The sequence below is a fragment of the Drosophila virilis genome, chromosome 3, assembly GCF_030788295.1.
Source record: "Drosophila virilis strain 15010-1051.87 chromosome 3, Dvir_AGI_RSII-ME, whole genome shotgun sequence".
NCBI lineage: Eukaryota > Metazoa > Arthropoda > Insecta > Diptera > Drosophilidae > Drosophila > Drosophila virilis.
The window spans coordinates 25,362,748-25,384,932 of record NC_091545.1 but is presented as its reverse complement, the minus strand read 5'-3'; the positions used below and the strand labels follow the sequence as shown (position 1 = coordinate 25,384,932).

The 22,185-nt window shown below is 45.5% G+C and overlaps 2 protein-coding genes and 1 long non-coding RNA gene across 7 annotated transcripts; 2 read left to right on the top strand and 1 right to left on the bottom strand.

The window, feature by feature from the left end:
• Positions 1–25: 25 nt before the first annotated feature.
• upSET (SET domain-containing protein upSET) lies at positions 26–19,703 on the bottom strand. Of its 5 annotated transcripts, none has more exons than XM_070208114.1 (8): positions 19,568–19,703; positions 18,409–18,644; positions 11,409–14,366; positions 10,124–10,608; positions 9,857–10,049; positions 3,016–9,794; positions 2,733–2,953; positions 26–2,644 (listed from the first exon to the last, which is right to left on the bottom strand). In XM_070208114.1, the coding sequence occupies exons 3-7, from the start codon at positions 13,568–13,570 to the stop codon at positions 2,763–2,765; spliced, it is 9,810 nt and encodes a 3,269-aa protein (XP_070064215.1). In that variant the 5' UTR covers positions 13,571–14,366; positions 18,409–18,644; positions 19,568–19,703; the 3' UTR covers positions 26–2,644; positions 2,733–2,762. The 5 variants fall into 5 exon arrangements, with proteins under 5 accessions (XP_070064215.1, XP_070064214.1, XP_070064211.1 ...); XM_070208113.1 differs by having other exon boundaries at positions 18,409–18,665; positions 19,568–19,693; XM_070208110.1 differs by having other exon boundaries at positions 18,409–18,665; positions 19,471–19,692.
• On the top strand, positions 15,789–17,891 carry LOC138911067 (uncharacterized). Its single transcript, XR_011416363.1, has 2 exons — positions 15,789–16,694; positions 17,378–17,891. It is a non-coding gene; the product is annotated as an uncharacterized lncRNA (long non-coding RNA).
• A 104-nt stretch (positions 19,704–19,807) lies between the features above and the next one.
• On the top strand, positions 19,808–22,126 carry Nprl3 (GATOR complex protein Nprl3). Its single transcript, XM_002048483.4, has one exon. The coding sequence runs from the start codon at positions 19,959–19,961 to the stop codon at positions 21,882–21,884; it is 1,926 nt and encodes a 641-aa protein (XP_002048519.1). The 5' UTR covers positions 19,808–19,958; the 3' UTR covers positions 21,885–22,126.
• The last annotated feature ends 59 nt before the right edge of the window (positions 22,127–22,185 follow it).

The following is a 22,185-nucleotide window of genomic DNA, read 5'->3' as shown; positions in this document are numbered from 1 at the left end:
CATTATAAAAAAAAATAACAGCATATTTTTATAATTTTATTTTCGTTTTATTTGTGTTTTTCGATTTTCTGTTTATTGTTAAAGAATCTTACGAATCCAATTTTTTTAATGTATTTTACAGACGGAAGTGTTATGCTAACATTCGCGCTTGTTTTGCGTGTTTTTTTTTTGTTTGTTTTTGTTTTTAGTAAATAATTAACATATTTAATGTACATCAGTTAAACCAAATGTTAAGGCTAAAAACTCTACTCTTATTATTCAAAAATTCGCACTTAAAATTTATGCAAAATACTTAATTTACAGTAAAAATGATTATATTGATTTTCCTTCAAATAATTTATACGTAATTTCTTGTGTAATTCTGTAAAACTAATTTCCTTTTCTTTTTCTTCCATTTTCTTTAAATGTATATTGTATCTAAATGTATTTTAGTATTATACAGTTCTTAAATAAATTAACAATATATATTTTTGTTTTATAAAATCGTTTTCTTAAATTAGCATTTTGTATTTTACACTTTCTTCTTAAAAAAATCGTTCTTGTGTTTGTTTTTTATGTACATAAAGAATAACCCAAAGAAAAAAACAACAAATTCTTAATAAAGTAAATATAATATAATTGTTATCCTTCTACCTCCTAAAACATTTAAATCTATTAGAAAACTGTTTAAAAAATCATGTGTTTTAAGATGGCTTCCAATCTAAAACTCAATAATTTTTTATTGAACTTTTCACAAATAGTTTATAAAATTTATATTTTTATATTTAAAAGAAAATCGCAAAAGTACTTTGAAATAGTAAAAAGAAAATGTTCTGGCCATACTTCAAGGAAATTATTTTTGCTTTATTTTAAGAGAAGTCAAAAATTTTCGAAGCGAATTTTATGAAGAACATTTTAGATTTTTAGAATATTAATATTCTTGAAGAAGTCCCAGAAAGTTGAGAAAATATATTAAATATTGTCAGAATGAATTTAACCATGCGACATCAGTAAAATATAAAATTTTCATATTAGAAGAGCCAATTTGGAACCAGCTTAAAATAAATAATATGAAAAAATTCTGCGAATCCAAAAATTGGTTAAGCAGAAAAATAAAAAAAAAATTTGTTTGAAATTTGTAAGCATTAAAAAACGTAGCGGATCTCTTTAATTATTTTGGATTTGTAATTCTTAAACATTAAATTAGTTACGACATATTCACAGGGTTAGGTGACTTTCTTATTTTGCTGGTATTTCTCGAAGACAACCTTGAGTTAAATTGTTTATAAAAACGAGAAAATAATAAATCAATCCATAAATAAGAAAGTATATTTTCTTTTAAGGGTTTCTGAAGTTTTATATGAAATATCTGTGCTGGGAGTGGTGGAAAGGGATGGATGCTTACAAGCTAATTACGCGACGGCCTAGTTTAGAGCCTGTTATATACATTGTTTAAATTTTAAATTTGTTGTTTTTAGGCATTTGCTTAAGTTTAATTACGTTCAATTAACTCGCGTTTTGTACTCTTTTTTTCAATGTTTAGCTTACACACTAAAGTAGCATTTGTTTTTTCTTTTCTTTTCGTTTTTTTTTTCTTTTCATTTTTTTTTTTTTTTTGTGTTAAAACTAACAATTAAACAAGTTATTTGTTGTGAATTTTATGTACAAATATTTAACAATATGCGATTCGCTCTTACGTTTTTTGCAAATTTATATATTTACAGTTTAGTTCCATTTATTTTGGTTTATAGTATTGCTTGCGTTTTAAGCCTGGTTATGTTGTTATCAATTTCCGTTTTAATCAGATGTGGGGTGTAGTTCATATTTGTTTCTCTTCTCTTATAAACTTTACAACTATTTAAGGTTAATGAATAGAGCAAAAAAAAAAAAAAAAAAATCAATAATTATATATATTGTGTACTCGTATTTTCTTTTGCATATTTCAATTAGTATAAATTAAAGTAAAAATTCTTGAAACTTTACGCAACTAAAAATGTATAATAGTAAAATATGATTTGTATATTAATACATATATGCATTTAAATTAGTTAAAAACAAAAGGAAATTTAATGTTAACAAGTTGCTAAATTTGTTTTTTTTTTTCTTTCAATTAGTTTGTTTCTTCTGTATTACTAAGCATTTTATACGTTTATAGCGATTATACCTATTTATATATACTACTATATAAAGATATATCTATGGAGTAGAATTACATAAGTTGCTCGACTGTTACGAAAAGAAAGAAAAAAAAAACGCGACGACTTTAACTACTAGTTAGTTTAGCAGAAGGTATTTCTTATTTTTCGTTTTTTGTGTTTTTTGTTTTTTTTTTTTTGTTTCTTGAAAATTACATTGCTGCTGTCTATTACATATAAACATATAGAGATATATGTATTCAAGTAGTATTAATTATAACGAGTTATAGCGTTTACAAACAAAAATAATAAGGATTTAATTTTTGTGACTGCCGTTGCGTTTCTTCCGGGATTTTCTGTACATTTGCATAAATAAGGAAAAAGCGCGCTTGGCATATGTTATATATATATATATATATAGATTATCCAGTGGATACGCCAGCAATTGGTTAGCAATACAGATTTCGATTGTATTTAACTGGGCTTCATTTTTGGTTTATCCTGGTTTTAACTCCAACAATTGGAGATTGCTGTGGACGAAAGATTTTTGTCATTATTATGAATTTTGCATGGTGATTTATCTGTTATAATGTTGTATATGTTTCATGTTTCACCTACCCATCAGCTGTTCAGCCTATGGCCTTGCACCTAGGCACCGTCTCGCCTGGAGCCCGCTGCAGCTGCTTTATCCACTATGCTACCGGCAGCTGTTGTGCTGGCGCCCAGGCGCTCGATGACACGCGAATCACAGGAAATGGTGCGCTGCAGGCAACGTGAGCGTTCGCTCATCTTCTCCTGCTGCTGCTCCAGCAACGTTGGCGCCGCATTGAAGTGGCCACCTGCGATAGAAGAGCATGCCATGAATAAGCTATCGATTTGTACTTAGGATTTAAGAGCTTACCCTTGGGCTTGTCGTCGAACATGTGCAACTTGTGGGCGGTACTCAGGATGCTGTTGACCGTGCTCAGCGTTGCTGCCGCTGAGTTAACCACAGAGTTCTTTGTGTTGCTCTTGGCCGCCGAAGATTGCTGCTGCTGCTGTTGCTGCTGTGACAACTGCTGCTGCTGCTGCTGCTGGTAGTGATGATTGTTGCTGTTGCTGTTCTGGTTTTGATGAACGCTTATGGAATTGCGACGCTCACGCATCGCCTGAAAGCGTTCCGGTGACTGCAACGAACATTTGTTGATGGTCTGCGGCTTGGCAAAGCAACGCTCCGTTGGCGGTGTTGTTGGCGTCGTGGGTGTTGTCGGCGCCGTATCCACAGAGGGCCGATGCCGCATGCGATACTCACTAATGGAGAGCTTGCGCTTGGGCATTGGCGCCGGCTCTGGCACTGTCAGCATGGGATTCAGGCGCGGATCATGGCTGGCAGTTCGTGTGTACAGCTTAAGCGGTGTTGTTGCCGGCGGTGGCATGCTCTCCAGCGCTGAAATAGCCATACTGTTGGCTGCAGCTGCTGCTGGCGTGATAATTGCTGCAGCTGTTGAGGGTGATGCAACAGCAACAGCTGGTACTGCCGCCGCCGACGCCGCCGCTTTCGTTTTGGTGGCCTCCAAATACTCGGCCAAACTGGGCATGCTGCTGCTGCTGCTGATTTTGGCCATCGGCGAGGACACCAAAGCAGCGCTTGCTGGCAACACGGGTGGCTCTTGCAGTTTGCCATAAATCGTATTGTAAAACGGCAATTGCTTAGCCGCCGAGCAAGCGCTGCCGGCAACCACAAGGGGCACCGACATCGACATGGGCATGGACATGGCGGCTGGTGTTGCGAGTGTGGGTTGTGTTATCAGCACGGGTATTGGGGCTGCTGATATGGGTACGGATTGTACAGTGGGCATGATTGGCTTAGTCAGAGCTGCCTTAACGAGTGCCGGCTTGGACATTGTTGCATTTATAGCGTTTGGTGGCTGTTGCTGTTGCACTTTTTGTTTATTGTTACCCTTGGTCTTGGTCGACACCTTGTCTTTATCCTTGTCCTTTTGCTTCTTCTCACGATCCTTCTTCTTGCTCTTTTTCTTTTCCTTTTTCTCCTTTTTGATCGCTGCCGCTATGAGCGCCGCCTGCTGGCGACTGCCGCACATAGACTCCCGCCGCCGACTGATGGGCGTCAACTTGCCGCTGGCTATGGCCGCCGCCAGGCTCATTGAACCAACTGCCTCCTGCTGCTGCTGCTGCTGATGATGATGGTGATGATGATGGTTGTTTTCCTTGCGATGCTGCTGCTGTGCTGTTGGGGTCGTGGCAACTGCTGCTGCTACTGCTGCTGTTGTTGTTGCTTGTAGTAGATGTTGCTGCGGTGCTTTGCTGCTGTTGAGCAATAAGCTGCTGCTGAGTATTTGGCTGTTGGGTTTGGTTAGCTCCTGCTCAAAGTTGGTTTGGCGCTTCTTCGTTGTGGCAAGTATTGCTGATGTGGGCACTATAGCTGTTGGGGGCGTGGCAGGCGTAATGCACATAGACATGGTGCGACGGCGCAGCGCCGATTGTTGCTGCTGTTGCTCGAGCATGTTGCTGTTGTGCTTCGTCTTACCATTGGCTATGGCTGTTGCTGCTGTAATTGTCGTCGCCGCCGCTGCCACTGCTGCTGCAGGTGTTGCAGCTGCAACTATTGCTGACAATTGCTGCTGCTGTTTGCTCTCTTTGGGCTGCTTCTTTTTGGGCTCAGGCGGCGCCGCCGCCACCAAAGCGGCGATGGCAGCTGCCTTCAGCTTGTCCTTCTCCTTGGACTTCTTTTTATCCTTTTTCGACTTCTTCAGCTGCTTGTCGCGTTCGCGCTTCTCATCCTTCTCCTTGCTCGACTTCTTGGCGGGCAGATCTACGCCAGCAACGTTGCTGCTGTTGCCCTTGCTGGAGGAGTTGCTGCTGCTGCTGGTTGCCTTCTTGTTGCGCGATTGCAAGTAGGATATATTCTCCGCATGGAAGGATAACAAGCGTTCTTGTATATCCAGTTCGGTCAGATTTTTGGTGCTTGCTGCAGGCGTTTCAATCGCTAACGTGGGTGTTGCCAACGTGGGTGTTGCTATTGCTTTAGTAGCTGCTGCTGTTGTTGCTGCTGGAGTTGAGTTCACTTCCAGTTTAGGCTTCTTTTTGAGCGGCTCCTCTTCTTCTTTCACAGGTGTTATGCGCGCCTTGATAGCAGGCTTTACAGAATCCACAAGCGCTACAGTTGTTATTGTTGTTGTTGCTGTTGCTGCTGGTATTGCTGCTGCTGCTGCTGATGATGCTGCTGCTGCTGCCGCTGTGCGCAACAGTGATTCACCTGGCTTGGGCTCTGGAATTGGCGCGACTTTGCTGGAAATCGTTTGAGCCGCTGGCTCTGGTTTAATCTCTAGCTTAGGCTCAATTTTTGCCAGCCGTTGCTGCTCCTCTGTCAAAGTCTCTGCCTTGGGTTGCTCCTGTTGTTTCTGCTCCTGTTGTTGTTGCTGGTGCTGCTCCTGCTGCTGTTGTTGTTGTTGTTCCTCCTGCTCGCGCTTGACCTTAAGCAGCTCCTCGAATTTATCGCACGCCTGACTCTCCTCACGCTCCACATCAATCTTGACATCCTCCGCTGCGGCACTCGTGTCCTCTGGCTCGATCTTGACCAGATTGTCCTCGGCCACAATTTGCTGTGTGCCTGGACTGGGCGAGCGCAAGATGTCGACATCGTCATCCTGCTCAAAGTGCTGCGCTGTCTCGACTTTCAAGTGCTCAGTTTTCGGCACCAATTGCTCCACCTTATGCTCCTCCTCGCCGGCACTGCCAATGACATCGATATGCGGTTCCTCGGCTGCCGTCGCCTCGAGGCCTCCGTTGCTGATGACCACCAGACGTCGCTTCTTTAGCGGCGTGCTAAAACCATTGGACAACAGCGGCGAAGTCTGTTGCTGCTGTTGCGGCGATATGCTGGGCGTTGGCGTAACCAGCGCCTGGGTCTGAATCTCATCGGTAGTCTCCTCGCTAATGGCCTGTCGCAGCCAGCGCTTCTTAACCGACGAATTGTTCTGCACCGAAGGCATCTGTGAGCGCTCTGTGGCCTCCACTTGATGTATAAACTGTTCCACCTTGAGAAGAGCTGGAGCTGGCGCATCCAATTGCATTTGCTGTTGGGGAATTTGCTGCACCTGCTGTTGCTGTTGCAGTTGCTCCCTGGAGCCGTTTATTTCGCTCATGGCCGCCTGCACCAGGCTGTCCAGGCCGGATTGTTGCTGGTGCTCGCATTGCTCCGATTGAAACCAGCTGGACATGAGCGTTTTCTTGGTCTTGGCACCACTGGGCGGATACTTGAACTCGCCAACTGAAGGTGACTGCAACGGATTCACTAGCAATTGCATCTGCTGCTGCTGCTGCTGCTGTGGCGGCGGCTGTTGCTCCAGTGGACCCATCGCAGCCTCAATTAGCAAACAGGCGCTGCTAACAGCAGATGTTGCTGCTGCCGGCGGCTTGAAGGGCTCGCAGTTATTGTGCGCCAGCGCCAGCAGCAAGTCAGCATCTTGATCCGTCGATTGTTGCTGTTGCTGCTGCTGCTGCTGCTGCAGGATGTTGCTGCTGTTGTTATGATGCTGCTGTAGGGCTGGTGAAGCTAGCTCCGACTCGGTATGCGATTCAGCATCCGATTCGCTCAGGCTTTTTCTGCGCTTGTTGTTATTGTTGTTGTTGTTGTAGCTGCGACTTACTTTGCGCTTCTTTTTATTGCGCTTTGCCTTGCTGTTGTTGTTGTTGTTGCTGGTAGTGGGCGTGCCCATGCTCATTGCGCTGGAGTCGGCCGACTCGCTTATGGAATTGCTGCTCGCATTGCGTTTCCGTGGCGATGCTGGCGAATTGCTGGCACGCTGCTTGCCGCCCAACTGGCGACTGTCCGCGCCGGCAGCTGCTCCGCCTGCCTTCTTGCCGCGCGCCTCCTGCTTCTCCATTTTGTCAATGGCACGCAATATGGCCTCCAGCTTGCGTTCCTCGCGAGATTTTGGTTTGTCCTTTTTGGTGGCGGGCGTCGATGTTGCCGGTGTGCTAGCTGTTGATGCGGGCGTGGTCTCCTCCTCCTTGGCATCCTGCGAGGGGCTGCTGATTGTTGTTGGTGTTGCTGTTGCCGCTTTTGCGGGCGTTTTGCGTGCCGCTGGCGTTGCATTATTATTATTGTTGTTGTTATTGCTGCTGCAGTTGTTATTGTTGTTGTTGGGTTGTAAGGACGCTTTCGTAGGCGTTTTAGTGGGCGATACTGCTGGCTGATATAGCTGTGCCTGTGTCGGTTGCTGCTGTGGCGACAACTGTTGCTGCTGTACTTGATTCAACGACTGCGTTGCTGCTGCTGATACCTTGATGGGGGTAACAATGTGTGCTGTGGGCGTAGCATGCAACGTTTGTAGCGCACTAACCGCTATCCGTGCCTCATCAGCCAACTGTTGCTGCTGCTGTGCGTAATGTTGCAGCTGCTGCTGTTGTTGCTGTTGCTGCTGCTGCTGCTGCTGTTGCTGTGTTTGTTGCTGTTGTTGTAGTTGCTGCTGTTGTTGTTGCTGCTGCTGCGCTTGTTGCTGTTGCTGCTGCACATTCACCTGCTGCTGCTGCTGCGGCTGTAGATAGTACGTGGTCATCGGCTGCTGTGCCGCAGCTGCAGCTGCAATTACCGCCAACGGTTCCTGTTGCTGTTGTGTCTGCAACAGCGAAGGTTGCTGCTGTGTCGGCTTTTGCATCAATTGTGGAGATAGCAACATGGGCGTGGGTAGCGCTGCGAGTATTTGCTGCTGTTGCTGTGTCGGACTGCGCTGTAGCAGTGATGTCTGTTGTTGTTGCTGCTGTTGCTGATGTTGCTGATGCTGTAGCTGCAATGTAGGCGACTGTAACTGCGTCGGTGTGGGCGATGGAATGGACACCGATGGCGACGAGGAGGACGTACAGATTCCGGAATCATGCAGCACACTGGACATAGAAACGGAACACGAATTGTTGCTGTTGCCGCCATTACTATTGCTACTGCAGAGCATTGCAGCAGCAGCTGTTGCAGCTGCTGTCGCTGATGCCGTCGCCGTTACTCCGGTGCCAACTGTTGCCGTCACCAGGGCCGCCGAACTGGGCTTAAAGCCCAAATTCAACTGACTCAACTGCGGACTGTTAAGGCCCATATGGCTGCTGCTCTCGCCGCTCGAGGAGGTGGAACGATTGCGTGCTGTTGCCGCTGCCGCTGCTGCTGCTGCCGCCACCGTGCTGCTGCCCAGGCCCATGGTAAGCTGTATGGCTGCCGCGCTGTTGGCAGCTGTTGCCGCTGCCGCTGCAGCAGCAGCCGCCTTGTTGCGATGACTGCTGCGCGGCTGGGCGGGCGGCGCCTGCAGCTGCTGTTGGACAGCGAGCGGCAGGGCAAACAGGCAATCGCTGCCCAGATCACAGGCACAGCGCGTGCTCGTCGGCTGTATGACCGCCGAATGGGATTTCTTCTGTTCGACGGCGGCCAAATCGTGCGGTTCATGCCGTACCGTTATCTCGGTCTGTGCCCGGATGTGCGTCAGCGCCACAATATACAGATGCAATGTGCCTTTCTCGAAATAATGCTGCAGTTCGGCGTTGGGACGGCAGGAGCGGCGCACGAAGCGCGCATCGTTGCCATAGGTGCGCGTATCGACACAGACCTCGGGTCCCTTGAGGTAGGCGGGCAGCGGTGGTGGCGGATGCTGTTGTGCCATCTGGGCATGCGTTTGCATGGGCGTCTCGACGCCGGGCAGCTGATAGAAGAACACAAACTGTCCAGGCGTCTTGTGCACCTTGAAACTGTTCAAATAGTTGCTCGGCGGCGGCGTATTCATGTTCACGGTGGGATTCTGTGTGCGAAACTGTGTGGTCAGCATGTATTTACCGCGTAGCTCATGAATGGGCGCATGCGGCGCCAGGTCAATGCTGCTGATCAACACCTTGGCACCCGCATAGGGTATCAGTTGGGCGCGCTTCTCCAGTTCGCTGGCACAGCCGCCGGCAATCAGACGCAACGCCTTATTCTCCGTATTCTGTATGCTCTGCAGCAGGCTTGGCTGCTTCTGTATGGCGTGCAGGCGGGCGCGCAGCTCCGGCGAATAATGATTTGTGACCGCGTATTCATAGTGTTCGATCCATTGACGCAAATTGGCCGCATGCTTCTCGGCGGCGGTCAGGGCGGGACTGCTGCCGCCGCCGCTGCCATCGCCATTGGATTTGCTCTTGCGCTTGCTGCTCTTCTTTGCCGACTTGGTGCTGGCTGTGCCGCCGCCGGCCGTGCCGCCACTGGCATTCAGTTTATCACCGCTCTTCTTGCTCTTCTTGAGCGTAGCGGCGGCGCCATCTTTGGTTTTCTTCGATTTCTTATTTAGACTGCCGACAGCAGCGCCAGTGCCAAAGCCGCCATTGGGTCCGGCTCCCAGCCGCTGCTGTTGCTGTTGCTGCTGCTGGTGTTGCTGCAGCTCTTGGCTGTTGTACAATAGTCCACCAGCCGCTGCTGTTGCTCCGGCGCCCAGTGAATTGGCTGCTGCCGCGGCTGAAGCGGCGGCGGCGGCTGCAGCGGCAACTGCTGATGTGGGCGCACCACTTGCCGCCTGTGTGGCCACCAGCAGCATATGCTCCCGTCGCTTTTGACGCTGTAGCGCACGTGCTCTGGCCTTGTCGACGGGTCGCGGCTGGCACAGCTCGCACTGATACTCTTCGGGTATGTTGAGACGGTCAATGCCCATGCAGTCCACGTGCTGCCAGGCGCTGTTGAAGCAAATAATCTGGATTAGTTAACGCCACAGCTTGGCCAGTTCTGTAATACTCACGAGCACTTGTCGCAGCATATCATATAGCCATCATCGTGGGTTAGTTCACATATGCAGCGCGTAACTGAATCATCCTCAGCTTCCGCTTCGGGCGCCGTTTCCGTCTCCTCGCCGGGATCGATGTCGGCACCGGCCAGACGAGAGCTGCCGCTTATAGCCGAGTGAGCATCATCATCGGGCACATGACGTCCAACTGTGCAGATAAAATACCAATGAGTTTAGTTAAGCGCTTGACCAAGAGCAGAATTCACATTTAGTACAACTTACGCTGCTGCCCAAAGTAGCTGCTATAGCTGCCTGGAGCTGGTGCTGCGCCTGCCACCGTTACGCCAATGCCGCCAAGGGACCATTGCTGTGGCTGCTGTTGCTGCGCGGATGTGGATCCAGTTCCACTTGCTGCCTGCTGCTGCTGCTGCTGTTGTTGTTGCTGCTGCTGCTGCTGTTGCTGGGAGGCGTACGTGTGATCCTGCATTATAGCATGCAGTTGCTGCAAACGCAAATCCTGTGTGTGCACAGGCACTGGTCGCACCTCCTCAATGTACAGCTCCTCCTCGTTTGCGTTCAACTGCGGCTGCTGCGAATGTGGTTGTTGCTGCTGCTGTTGTTGCGGCTGGGTCTTCAACATCAGCGACGTTGCCTCCACGTGCACTGGCGGCAAATGTGGCGCCGTGTGCAGACTCGTATTGGAATTGGTGCGCAGACTGCCGGTCAGATTGTTAATGCTGCTGCTGCTGCTGCTGCTGTGGCTCAGGCTGCCGAGGCGATGCAAGAAAATAAATATATAAATATTTGTTAGTTGTGCGTGCGCGTTGACAATATTACAAGACACGATGAGTTTTTCTTTTTTTTTAACAAAAACCTTTCCGTTCCGATGCCGGCACAGAAGTAAACAGAGCTCGATATCGATAGCTCGAGATGAATCTGTATACAGTAGGTGGGGGTAACACAGCAGCTGCATGCTGCTCGGAATTCAGTTGAACTTTTCCGTATCGAAATTTTCTTCGCTAACAACAAAAACTTTTGTCTAGCTTGAGACAATTTCTATTTTCATATTCAACACAACTGTCAAATGGCAAACAAACTAGATCAAAATTGTATTATAAATGCGCACCTTGACTAATTACTTGAATTGGAAATATTTTTCAATTTTATGCTTCAGTTCGGAATCAGAAACTCGTTTGCAATACTCTATTTACAATTTGACAGCAAATGTGCTGACAATTTCGACTCTTCAAGAACTGCAAATCTGACTTTGATTACAATATTTATAATTTATTTTCGATTCTTATAAACGCGTCGATATAAAAAAAAAAAAAAACTACTAGAGCTTCAGAAAATACATTTCGTATAAAGATATCTCTTTTTGATATATTCCCTAGCTATCACAATTAAATATTTCGAATGGATTTTACGACTGTTCCTAAACTATATTTATCATATTCATTCATAACATCTGTGATTCAGAACACTTGAAGTAATTCAGTAATTCATTGCAAATGAACTATGTCTTTGTGAAAAAGAGTATGTTGCTTTGGCACAACTAATTATTCACCTGTGCTTATAATACTCGACCACATTGGGTGGCGGTTTGCGGATGGTTGCTGCCGTGAGAGCCTCGTGTTGCAGGTGTTGTTGTTTGCGCTCCAGCGATGTGGCCCGACTGCTTGGCGCACTGACCGATTGGCGACGCGCCGCCGTTGCCGACATGTACGAGGACATTGCGGCACTGCCGCTGGCAAAGCCATGCGAGGAGATGCTCACCGACGGTGTACTGCAGGAGGTTACCGTGAGATATGTTGCGGATGATGCGGCTGTTGCTGATGGCGATGGCGATGAAGCTGGTGTCAATGTTGCTGCTGACGAGCTGGGCGACATGGCTGTTGTCGCCTGATAGTGGGTCAGAAGTAGATTACCCGACGATGCTGTCACTGCGCTGCTGCCGCTGCTGCTGCTGCTGTTATTATTATTATTGTTGTTGTTGTTGTTATTATTGTTGCTGTTGCTGCTGCCGTATATAATTTGCGTGGGCGTTGTTGTTGGCTGCGGCGGCGGCATGCTTGTATTTGTTGCCGCTGTTGTTGGTGTTGTTGGTGTTGTCTGCTGCTGATAGCGCTGCTGCTGCTGACTAAAGGATTTTTGGGCCATGCTCTGCAAAATGCGTGCCGACAACTCGTCTGTCATCTGCGTGCCATTCACAATCATCACATCATCGGTGATCAGCGACGATTGATGGTGATGCTGCTGCTGTTGCTGATGATCAGTGCTGCTGCTGTCGCTGCTGCTGCTGCTGTTGTAGTGGATACGCTTGGGCTGACCCTGCGGCTGATGCTGCTGTATGACGGTGCCGTGCGAATTGACAAACTTAATGGCGCCCGGTGTGGACTGCTGCAGCATGTAGCCGCCCGTGGCCGATGTTGTCTTCTGCTGCAGCTGTGTGCCCTGCGGCAAATTGGCGGCCAACTGTTGAAGCGGCTGCTGTTGCAAGACATACTTTGTGTTGCTGCCAGCAGTCAGTTTGCCAAGCTTGTTGGGCGTCAGCTGCTGCTGCTGCTGCTGCTGCTGCTGCTGCTGCTGTTTGGCGTAGACATTCTGCTGCTGCTGCTGCTGCTGTTGCTGAGGGACGGCAGCAATGGACAGTCCGGTAGCTGCGCTGCCAATGCTGTTGTATTGCTTGACAAATTTGGTTTTGACTCCTGCTTTGTGTGTTGCCTGCTGTGACGAGATAAAAGCTTTAAACTGCTGCTGCTGTTGTTGTTGTTGTTGTTGCTGCTGCTGTTGTTGTTGTTGTGGGTGATGTTGCTGCAACATATTGCCAACACTTTTAACAGTTATCTTTTGATTAGCCTTCTTGAGCAGCGCCGCAGCTGCGCCGCCCGCTGCTGTCGTTATCGCCGGCCGATTAGCCACAGCATTCACATATTTCTGCTGCGACGCTGCTGCTGCTGCTGGCTGCACAATTATCTGCGGCTGATGCTGTTGCTGCTGCGGCGGCACATACGATTGCAGACGCGTTACAACACGGGAGCCCAACGTCACCTTTTGCATAAGCGGCGTTGTTGTTGTTGTTGTTGCCTGCTGCGTTGCCTGCGCATAGCCCTGCAATTGTTTTGTATTGGCGCCAGCAGCCACGGTTTTGTAGGCGCTGACAGTGCCAAACTTTTGCTGTTGCTGCTGCTGCTGCTTAATTGCGGGCGTGGCTGTCACATAGGGCAAATTCTTGGCGTTGACATAGTTAAGCTGCTGCTGCTGCTGCTGCTGGGAGGACATGGATGGCGCCTGCTTGGACAGCACCGTGAGATTACTAAGCAATAGCTTGGAGTTATGTGGCGGCGCCGCGGCGGAGGTATCGATGATGACATTGCTAGTGCTGCCATCGGTAGTGACAATCTTGTAGATTTGCGGATTAAGCAGTTCATGCTGCTGCTGCTGCTGCTGCTGGTGGTGTGCCATATGCTGCTGTTGCGTGGCTGTCGTACGCACCGCGTACTTTTGAGCGGGCTGCGCTTGAATGGACATGCGCCGCTGCATCGTGCGCTTCAGCTGCGCCTGCGTTGTGAGGCTGCTCCCATCGATGACAATGTGCGGCGTATGCTGTTGTGGCCCACTGATGCCAATTCTGCTGCTGATGCTGTTGCTGTTGCTGCTGCTGTTGCTGTTGCTGCCGCTGCTGACGACAGGTTCCACAAAGACCGTGTCGTGCGTGGACATGGGCATTTTTACAAATTTTATTGCTCACCAAATAATATTTGTAATATTTGTATATTTTTATTATATATGCGGTATATTGTTTTAAAACTAAATTTTTATGCTTTAGACGGGAGCGGGGGCGGGGGATGCTTTTTACTGGTGCTAAGTTTTTGTTGCTCTTTTGCTTCTTATGTTGCTGCTTCTGTTGCTGCTTTTTAACTTTTGGCATTTCACAACACTACTTCACTAGACATCTTTTTCACTAGAAGCTTTTGCCTCTGCGGCCGCCGCTGTTGTTGCTGTTGCTTTTGTTGTTGTTGTTGTTGCTGTTGTTGTTTTTGTAGTTCTTGATCTTGTGACTTTGGCCGCGTTACGCTGCTGTCCCAGTTGCTGCTGCTTCTATTGGTGATGGTGCCCCCAAACCTTTGGGGGCCTAATGCATAACCAGAAATGCTCTTTTCGGCGGCGTTTGCCTGACCGCTGCTGGCGGCTGCTAATTGTAGGCGGCGCGCATTCAAATTGCAAAAACGATTTCCAACACTGTGCCACATTACATTGTTAGCCATTACAAACATAACGGTGCGTATTGTTCCTTCTACTTCTCTTCTCTGCTGAGTCGACGCTTCCTATTGGCGCGCCTACTGTTACTCTTCCTATTGCAGTTGTATTCTAACACTCGTTGTTCTTGTTCTCGGTGTGTCGTTGTTTTGTTTTGTTTTTTGTTCTTCTTGTTTTTGTTTTTGTTGTTGTTGTTGTTGTCCAGCACAACGAAACTGCTTAAAATTTAACTCATCAAACGATCTTTCGTTGTATGTTCCATTTGCTGCAAATAAATAACAGAGAAAACAATTTTAATACAAATGCAAATAAAACTACGTTTGATTTTTTTTTTTAGTTATTAAATCCGCTCGCAGTTCAATACATAAACAAAGTTCAAATTTCAACAATCGGGTAATCGATAAGTAGCTGCTTTTGCTAATCTATCGGACAGCGTTGCCAGATGTCAATTTAAGGCTTATGTAATTCAAACAACAATAAAAACCAAACGCATGCGCGTCACAAACTTTTGGTATGTACTTTTTTCGTGTGCTTCGCGCGGCTGCATGCATTTGTGCAGCGAGCATAAGCTTAAAGCGAGTAGCTAACAACTCGTCAACTCGTTAATAGAGAGCCAACAAAAAATGCCGCACACATCAAAGCTGCCAAAGCAGACCAAAGTGATACGTTATGAGCCTGCATTGTTTACACTTGTATGCGTGCGCCGCAAGCACAGTGGGGCGGGGACCTTTTGCCATCTAAACCAATCACAACCCCCCTCCCCCCCTCCACCATTCCCTTCAAATACCTTGTTACGAGTGCATTTAACTTAAAGAGAAAAAAAAAACCTGTTCTTCTGACTCTTAGTCAGTCATCATTTTAATGGACGTCGCAAGTCAAAACCCGCGATTCCGTCTAACACATTCTGTAGGGTTCGATAATATGCGCAAAATAATGCAGACAATCTTGAACAATGTTACACTCATATATATATATTTAAAATGTTTTATTTTAATCTTCCAATTCTCTTATTTGGATTATTTCTTCTTCTTTGCCCAGCCTCAAAGCACAGTGTTTGTTGTTTGGCATTTCTGCTATGTACATGTTTATCTAATTTTATAGTATTTCTTTCGCAGTTGCTCTCCACCTAGCTATTCGCATTTACAATTTACATAAGCACATACATATGTATGTATGTATGTGTGCGTGTGTGTGTTTGTTTGTGTGTGTGTAAGTACGTTGCCAAAGCCAAAGCAAAAAGTGAATGCACTAATTTTGCCTTGGCACCCGGCGCGGCATTCACGGCAGTCGACGACATCGTCGTCTTACTCGCCGCTGCATTGTTACAGTTGTTGTTGTTGTTGGTGCTCTTTTAAGTATCTATTGGCAGTTTGTAGTTGTTGTCTCCTCTCTTGGCATGCACTTGGTTCTCGTAGCTTCTGAGTGCGCGCCTATTGAAATTTAATTTCGAATTGTAATAAGACTGCCTGCCGGAGGAAGCGAGGGCAACGCATTTACATACATTCAACTGCTGCTCAATTGAATGCAGCATTTGATGTGTTTGTTTTGTTTTGCTTTTCGGTTTTACATTGCCATCAATTTGAATAGAAATGAGGAAAATAAATAAAAAGCGAATAAGCTGCTGCACACAATTAAATAGACTTGCGAAATGCTAATTGCACAGTCAATGGGTTTATGTAACCCCATGATAGGGTGTAATAAATATGCATATATGTAAATGCCAAATGAATAACACATCAATGTATAACAGCTATATTTGGTCAGTTATGTAACGGTATGCATTTCACTGTTATACATATGCAGTAAATGCAAAAGTTCTAGCTCAAAGTAATTTCCATGCCATTCGATGTACAATTCATCTATATACATATGTACATATGTAACTGTGAGCACATGTATTATTTCCGTTTCATTTTGTATTTCCCAATAGCAGCGTCAAACATAAGCATAGCTCGTCTAGCCCCAAGAGCAGCAAAAATATGTACACATATATTTGATTTAGTGTGTGTGCGTGTATAAAAAGCTAGTGTTGTGAAATTAAACGACCCAATTTAAAAACTAAACAAGCATCTTTAACATATGTACATAGATAGATGTCTGAATAAATGGACAGATATGTTAACGCATGTCATAAGTGTTAATGCGAGAAACAACTGTTAAGCAAAAGCTTTAACCCTACCCCAACCTTCTGTTAAAATGCGCGCCATAAACAATTTGCATTCATGTGTGCGTGTGTGTTTGTGTGCGTGTATGTGCGGATGCGAGACAGCATGTTTGAATGCACATTGCAACTGATTGACGCACGTTTACCGCAAATGACCTGTGCCGTGCTGTGCTTTTCAGTAAGCTTTATTGACGTTGAAAACAGAAGGAAAAACTCACTGTGTCTGTAAACGCCAAAACGACAGAAACGGCATCACAAGCAAAGCTTCCAAAACGGCAAAAATCTAATCGACACACAAACGATCGATAACAATATCTAACTCGGAGACTGTCTATCGACTAGCCGTACTCGTTGTAGATGCATCACTCTGGGCCTGTTGGGCCAATGACATTACAACAATACTACGGCTAATATCAGCATTGCCAGTGGGTAATTATATATAGACACATACATTCATACATCATGGGCAGGCACCCACACACCTGCAATTCGGGTGTTGCACACAATCTGTATTTGTTTGTATTCAACACATGAGCTTGTTCTTAATGATGCCATGTAGCTAGTGTCAACTAATTGCGTCTTAGTTTTGTTATTCTCGCGCGTATTTCATACGTTTGGAATTGCTTGAATAATATTAATGGGGTTTTATTGGATAAGCTTTTTACAGACTCACATTTGCACATCTGTTTAATCAATGCATTAAACAGCGCTATTTAGTCATTTTCATAGAAATATATATATATATATATATATTATACATATTAATACACATATACATATGTATGTATGTATGTAATCTAATAGGTTACATATTTAGAAAAGTTCTTGCACATCCTCTTTCGCCCATTATACCTACACACAAATCAATGCATGTGTGTGACTGCATGTGTATTAATACGTACATACACTTGGGTACACATGCATATTTTTGGCGGGGGTGTATGCGCGGCAAATAGTGGCATCCCTTGAATTATTGAACATTTTTTCTGATTTTCGCTTGCATCGGTCATGTTTAGGAGTGTGTGCATATAAGTTTCGTATGCGCCAAAGCATTATATACATATTAAAAACTTGTCCATCAACTTTTGCTTTCATTTTTGCCCATACCACAGAAAGTAGCGAAAAATCGTACAGGGCAGGCGAGGCAAAAATCACGTATGCGTAAAGAGTAGCATTGGCGACGAGTAGAATGGACCATGCGCAAGACAGAGGCAAATAGATGAAACACATACCAGTAAAGTGTACAACAGCGGCCAACTTAATGGCGTACAAGCGTGTAAGCGCTAGAATTGGGAATAAATCATTTGACGAAAACATAACACACGCTTGGAGTGTACAGCAAAAATGGAAAACCAAAGGAAATTGAAAAGAAAAAATATCAAAGCGACGGCGGTGCTGTTCTAGCATATGAAATTTCAATGAAACGCAATTTCAACATGGCGGAAACATCGCAAATTATTTTAATGCATAAAACTGCATGTTTAAAACAAATGTTTCCTATATTAAAACATTGGCAATTAATTTAATGTTGTTTCTCTATTGCTGCGCATGTCAAAACAATGCAGCGCGCAAGAAACACACATATAGTGGTGGTAAATCAGAATAAAAAGTACATGCACAACTTCATTAGCATTTTAAAGATTCAAAGTGGACGTATTATAACGAATTGTATGGGTATTTGATTTTATATATTTCACACACAAATTAACTAAAAACAATTATTTAGTTTCTTTAAATGTAAACTTTGCATAGCTGGCAACTCTACGGAGCTCAATTATGCACAACTAACTTCACGTTGCACAAAAGAAAATAGCAAGCAAAACAAATGAACGCGCAAGCTATACGCCAAGCACGTGAGTAGGAGCGAGATCAATATATGCTTGCTTTGGGGGAAAAGTACGAAATTAAATATGGCGACCCACTGTGCAAAAAAAAAAGCTCGAAAATGGCAATATCAGTTATTGTAAACATATAATTTGACAATATGAATACTTATGACAGTTCACATTATTTGCAGCTTTAAGACAACTCCAATGCTAGCAATGTCAAGTGGACAAGAAATTATTATACTAGGATTGGTATCAATACTGCATGGTTTGCGCGCGCGTTACTTTTGCTTTGTTTACCAGTTTAATTTACTCACCGTGTTTGATTATTTTGTTTCACTTAATTGTACACAACACGAGATTTATATGGCATGCTCCGAATTCGGTTTAATATGTAGCATTTGCTTTTTTCGGCACTTGAATTTCGTTTTGCATGCACTTGCTTGTTTTGGTGTTTTTTTTTCACATTTTCACAAATTCGAAACGAACGCACTGTAATTTGGCTTGCAGGTTTGGTAGTTGTGAAACGCGGCGTTGTTTAAACGTTTGCTGCCTGCTTAAATAAACGTTTCCACTTTGATTAATCAATTTTATTATTAATACGTATGGCATAAGAAACAACGAAAATGCGCACGAAAACACGTACTGAGCGTGTGTCAGAGCGAGATGACAATACTGTGCTATGCTGCGCGCGCACTTGTATTATGAAAGCAACATATAGTGTGGCCGTTTTAGCGTGCATGCCAACTAGCACAAATCCTACCTATTATCGGCTATTTTATTTTGTTCGCGCTGCTGCTTCTTCTACCTTGTCTTTCTTTAGCCTATTACTACTGCGCCTGCCATTCCGCAGTGTACTTTATAGTGCTGTACGTACATTCGTTTTGTCTTTCTGTCTGTTCGTCTATACATACATATATGCATGCATGTACACACACGGCGCCACCGAAATATGTACCTACGTACATATATAAAAATCTATACGCGGATGTTGCCGCTCATATACACAAAATTTGTTATATTTTAATATTGAAAAACTACACGTTTATAAAGGGTAACCATGCCCGCCAACAGGAAAACAAACGAATGCACTTAATTTGTACGTATAAGATAAATGTTTTATAGCAGACAACATATGTACATAAAATAATTCATATGTATGCGCCAATACAATTAATCACATTGTTCAAATAAGTACAACTATGTGACAAAAAAAAAAATTAACTACATTTGTACAATTCTTCTTTACATTTTGTACCTCGTTTCGTAGTCACACACAAACACACGCTTAAAAATATACAATGTATGTATGTATTTAGACCGCTGCTACAACACTTTAATGGCATCTCGCTTACACTAACGCTTCGTACGCATTTTACCTTTCACGTCCTATGTGTTTTCCATTTTTACCAACACGCTAATAAGATAAATTTTAAAACTACATTTTAAGCTATAACTAACACGTTTCACCATTACATTTTAGGATATTGCGTAAGCTGCACTTGAGAACAGTGCACAAAACAATTTTTTTACAATTTATTTGTTGTTTTAACACCTTTAAACGCGTTTCACACTGCGCGTTACTCCGACTCTTCTTCTTCATCTAGTGTAAGCGCAAGAATGTTAACTTATGACAATGTTAACCCACCGAATTACTCAAATGAGACTGCTATTTTGTTAACAGCGCAACGAGTCCATATACGTAATAAATGAAGCTTAGTGTTGTAAAGGCTCAAATTATAACCATGAAAGCAACGATTTCTTACTGTAATCGAAATATTTGGCGCTGCCACCCTGTTATTTAGACAATTTCGACCATCAGCTGATAATCTTTTGGCCTAATAGAAAATAAATAAATAATGATGCCATGGAGGTAAACCCATTGGCCGTCATACTTGTCTACTTCGACAGCAAGGGTGATCGCCTGCTGTATCGCTATCCCTACCAGACGCTCGGCCAAACGCTCAAACTAGAAGAGCCGCGCGAGGAGCTGGTCAACAAGAAGCGCAATCCCTTTGCCTTCGCCCACACAGATGATCTGCTGCAAACGGCCACACACCAAACGCAGACCCAGAGCCAGGGCCCCGGCCAGCTGCAGGGCTTTGCGGACGATGTGCTCTCCGCGTTGTTTGCCGTCAAGCCGCAGTTGTGCAATCAAAAATTTGAGCTTAAACTGAACGATGTTCGGTTCGTTAGCCACCCCACGCTGATCAGTGTGGTGCCCACGACCGTTGCCAGTACTCCGGCAAGCGTGGGCAGCAATTTATCTTCGGCTGCCGGCGTTGCCGCCACTGCGGCTGTGGCGAAGAAACAACAAATGCTGATCAACATTGTGTTTGCCCTGCACGCCCAGGCCAGCTACTCGATTGTCAAGTGCTACCATGAGCTGAGCAAGCGGCTGGGACTGGCGCTCAAATTCGAGGAGCAGCGCAGCGGCTACCTAACCGAGCAGACGGCCCTTATGGCCCGAACACACGACGAACAGCAACAGCAGCCGCTGGAGCGCACGCTGGAGCTGATCGCGGAACGCTGCAGCTTGGCGCAGGCACTTAAATCCATTTGCAATGATCTGTGCACCACGGGACTGCTGAGCACCACACTGAATCAGAATCTAACGTTGACCTTCTGCCTGCCGGCCAAGGCGCATCAGCTGCACAAGAAGGGCAGCATGGTGGATCCGGAGACCATAGATCGTTGTCTGCGCGCGCTGAAGCCCTATCATGGCATGCTGCTGCTGGTGGACTTTGCGGAGCTGCTGGACTGTGTGCCGCCGACTGGGGCGCGCATGCTCTGGCAGCTGGTGGACGCTTATAATCCGCTGATCAGCCTGCAGAGCATGGCCTCCAATGCGGATCTGAGCATTGAGCATGTGTACAAGCTGGTCTCGCATTTGGTCTACTGGGCCAAGGCGACCATTATTTATCCGCTCTGTGAGACGAATGTGTATGTGATAGCACCGGATGCACCGCTGCATACCAGGTCGCATCTGGTGGAGAAGTTCTCGACACGCTTCGCGGGCATGTCTCTGTTTGAGGTCATTTCGGACTTCTCGCTGCCGACGTCCATTGGACATCTGACGACGCCGTTGCAGCAGCCGGCGCGCCAGGGCATACTCGCCCAGATGGTGCTCTGGATGCTGCAGCATCATTTGCTAATGCAGCTGCACACCTATGTTCAGTTTATGCCCAGCGATGCCGACGATGAATTCGGTGACTCGGCGTCCTGTGCCCAGGCTGGCAGCAACGTCACCGAGGAGGAACAGGACAGCAATCACACCGAGGACGAGCCGAATCGCGAGCGGGATGATGATCCGTTGCATGGCGGCTCCATGCTAAGCATGTCCAGTCAACCGCTGCCCATGCCCGTGAACGCACATCGACGCAGCGTGCCCGAGGATCACTATTCCCTGGCGTCGGACAACATTGCTGTGCAGCCATCGTCGAGCCACAAGTCCAACTTCAGCATGACAGCGTCACTGAGCACGGACAATTGCGATAGCCTCGACTCCATGGAGGACGAGCAGAAGCTCAAGGAGCTGCTGCAGGTCTTCAACGATGCGGATCGCGCCGCCATTCGCCGTATACCAGCCTCCCTCAACGTCGACGATCTATCGCTGCTGGTCAAGCTCTATCAAATGGGTTACTTTAAGAGCGAGCATCATCTGGAGGAGATTATGTACTTTGAGAATTTGCGTCGTTCCCAGCTGCTGCAGCTGCTCGACAAATTTCGCGACGTCCTGATCATATACGAAACAGAAGATCCGGCCATTGCATCCATGTACAACAATAAATAGATTTATAATAAAGAGCATTCCAAATGCAATTTGAGTGTAATTCGCACACTTTCGCGCATAATCCATCCATACATTTGGAAAGTGGGTGATAAATTCTATAAGCTTGTATTTAGAGAAACTTTGAGAACTCAACAACCGATCAAAGATCAGGACATGAATGTCTATTCAGTTTCCTCAAATCAGACATGGATGGAAATTTGATAATAATTAAAAATAAACCTATTTAAATGAAAGAATCCAAATACATAAATAGTTTTAACAATTCACATAGGTGAAAAATGGGTGGTAAACTCATAAATTT

What these genes read in the sequence shown, in the direction of transcription:
- upSET (XM_070208114.1), bottom strand. Translation starts at nt 13,570, where the DNA reads ATGCCCATGTCCACGCACGACACGGTCTTTGTGGAACCTGTCGTCAGC. An exon ending in GTCGAGTATTATAAGCACAG is followed by an intron (nt 10,609 to 11,408) that starts GTGAATAATTAG and finishes TCGCCTCGGCAG; the next exon opens with CCTGAGCCACAGCAGCAGCA. An exon ending in ATATGCTGCGACAAGTGCTC is followed by an intron (nt 9,795 to 9,856) that starts GTGAGTATTACA and finishes TTGCTTCAACAG; the next exon opens with CGCCTGGCAGCACGTGGACT.
- Nprl3 (XM_002048483.4), top strand. Translation starts at nt 19,959, where the DNA reads ATGGAGGTAAACCCATTGGCCGTCATACTTGTCTACTTCGACAGCAAG.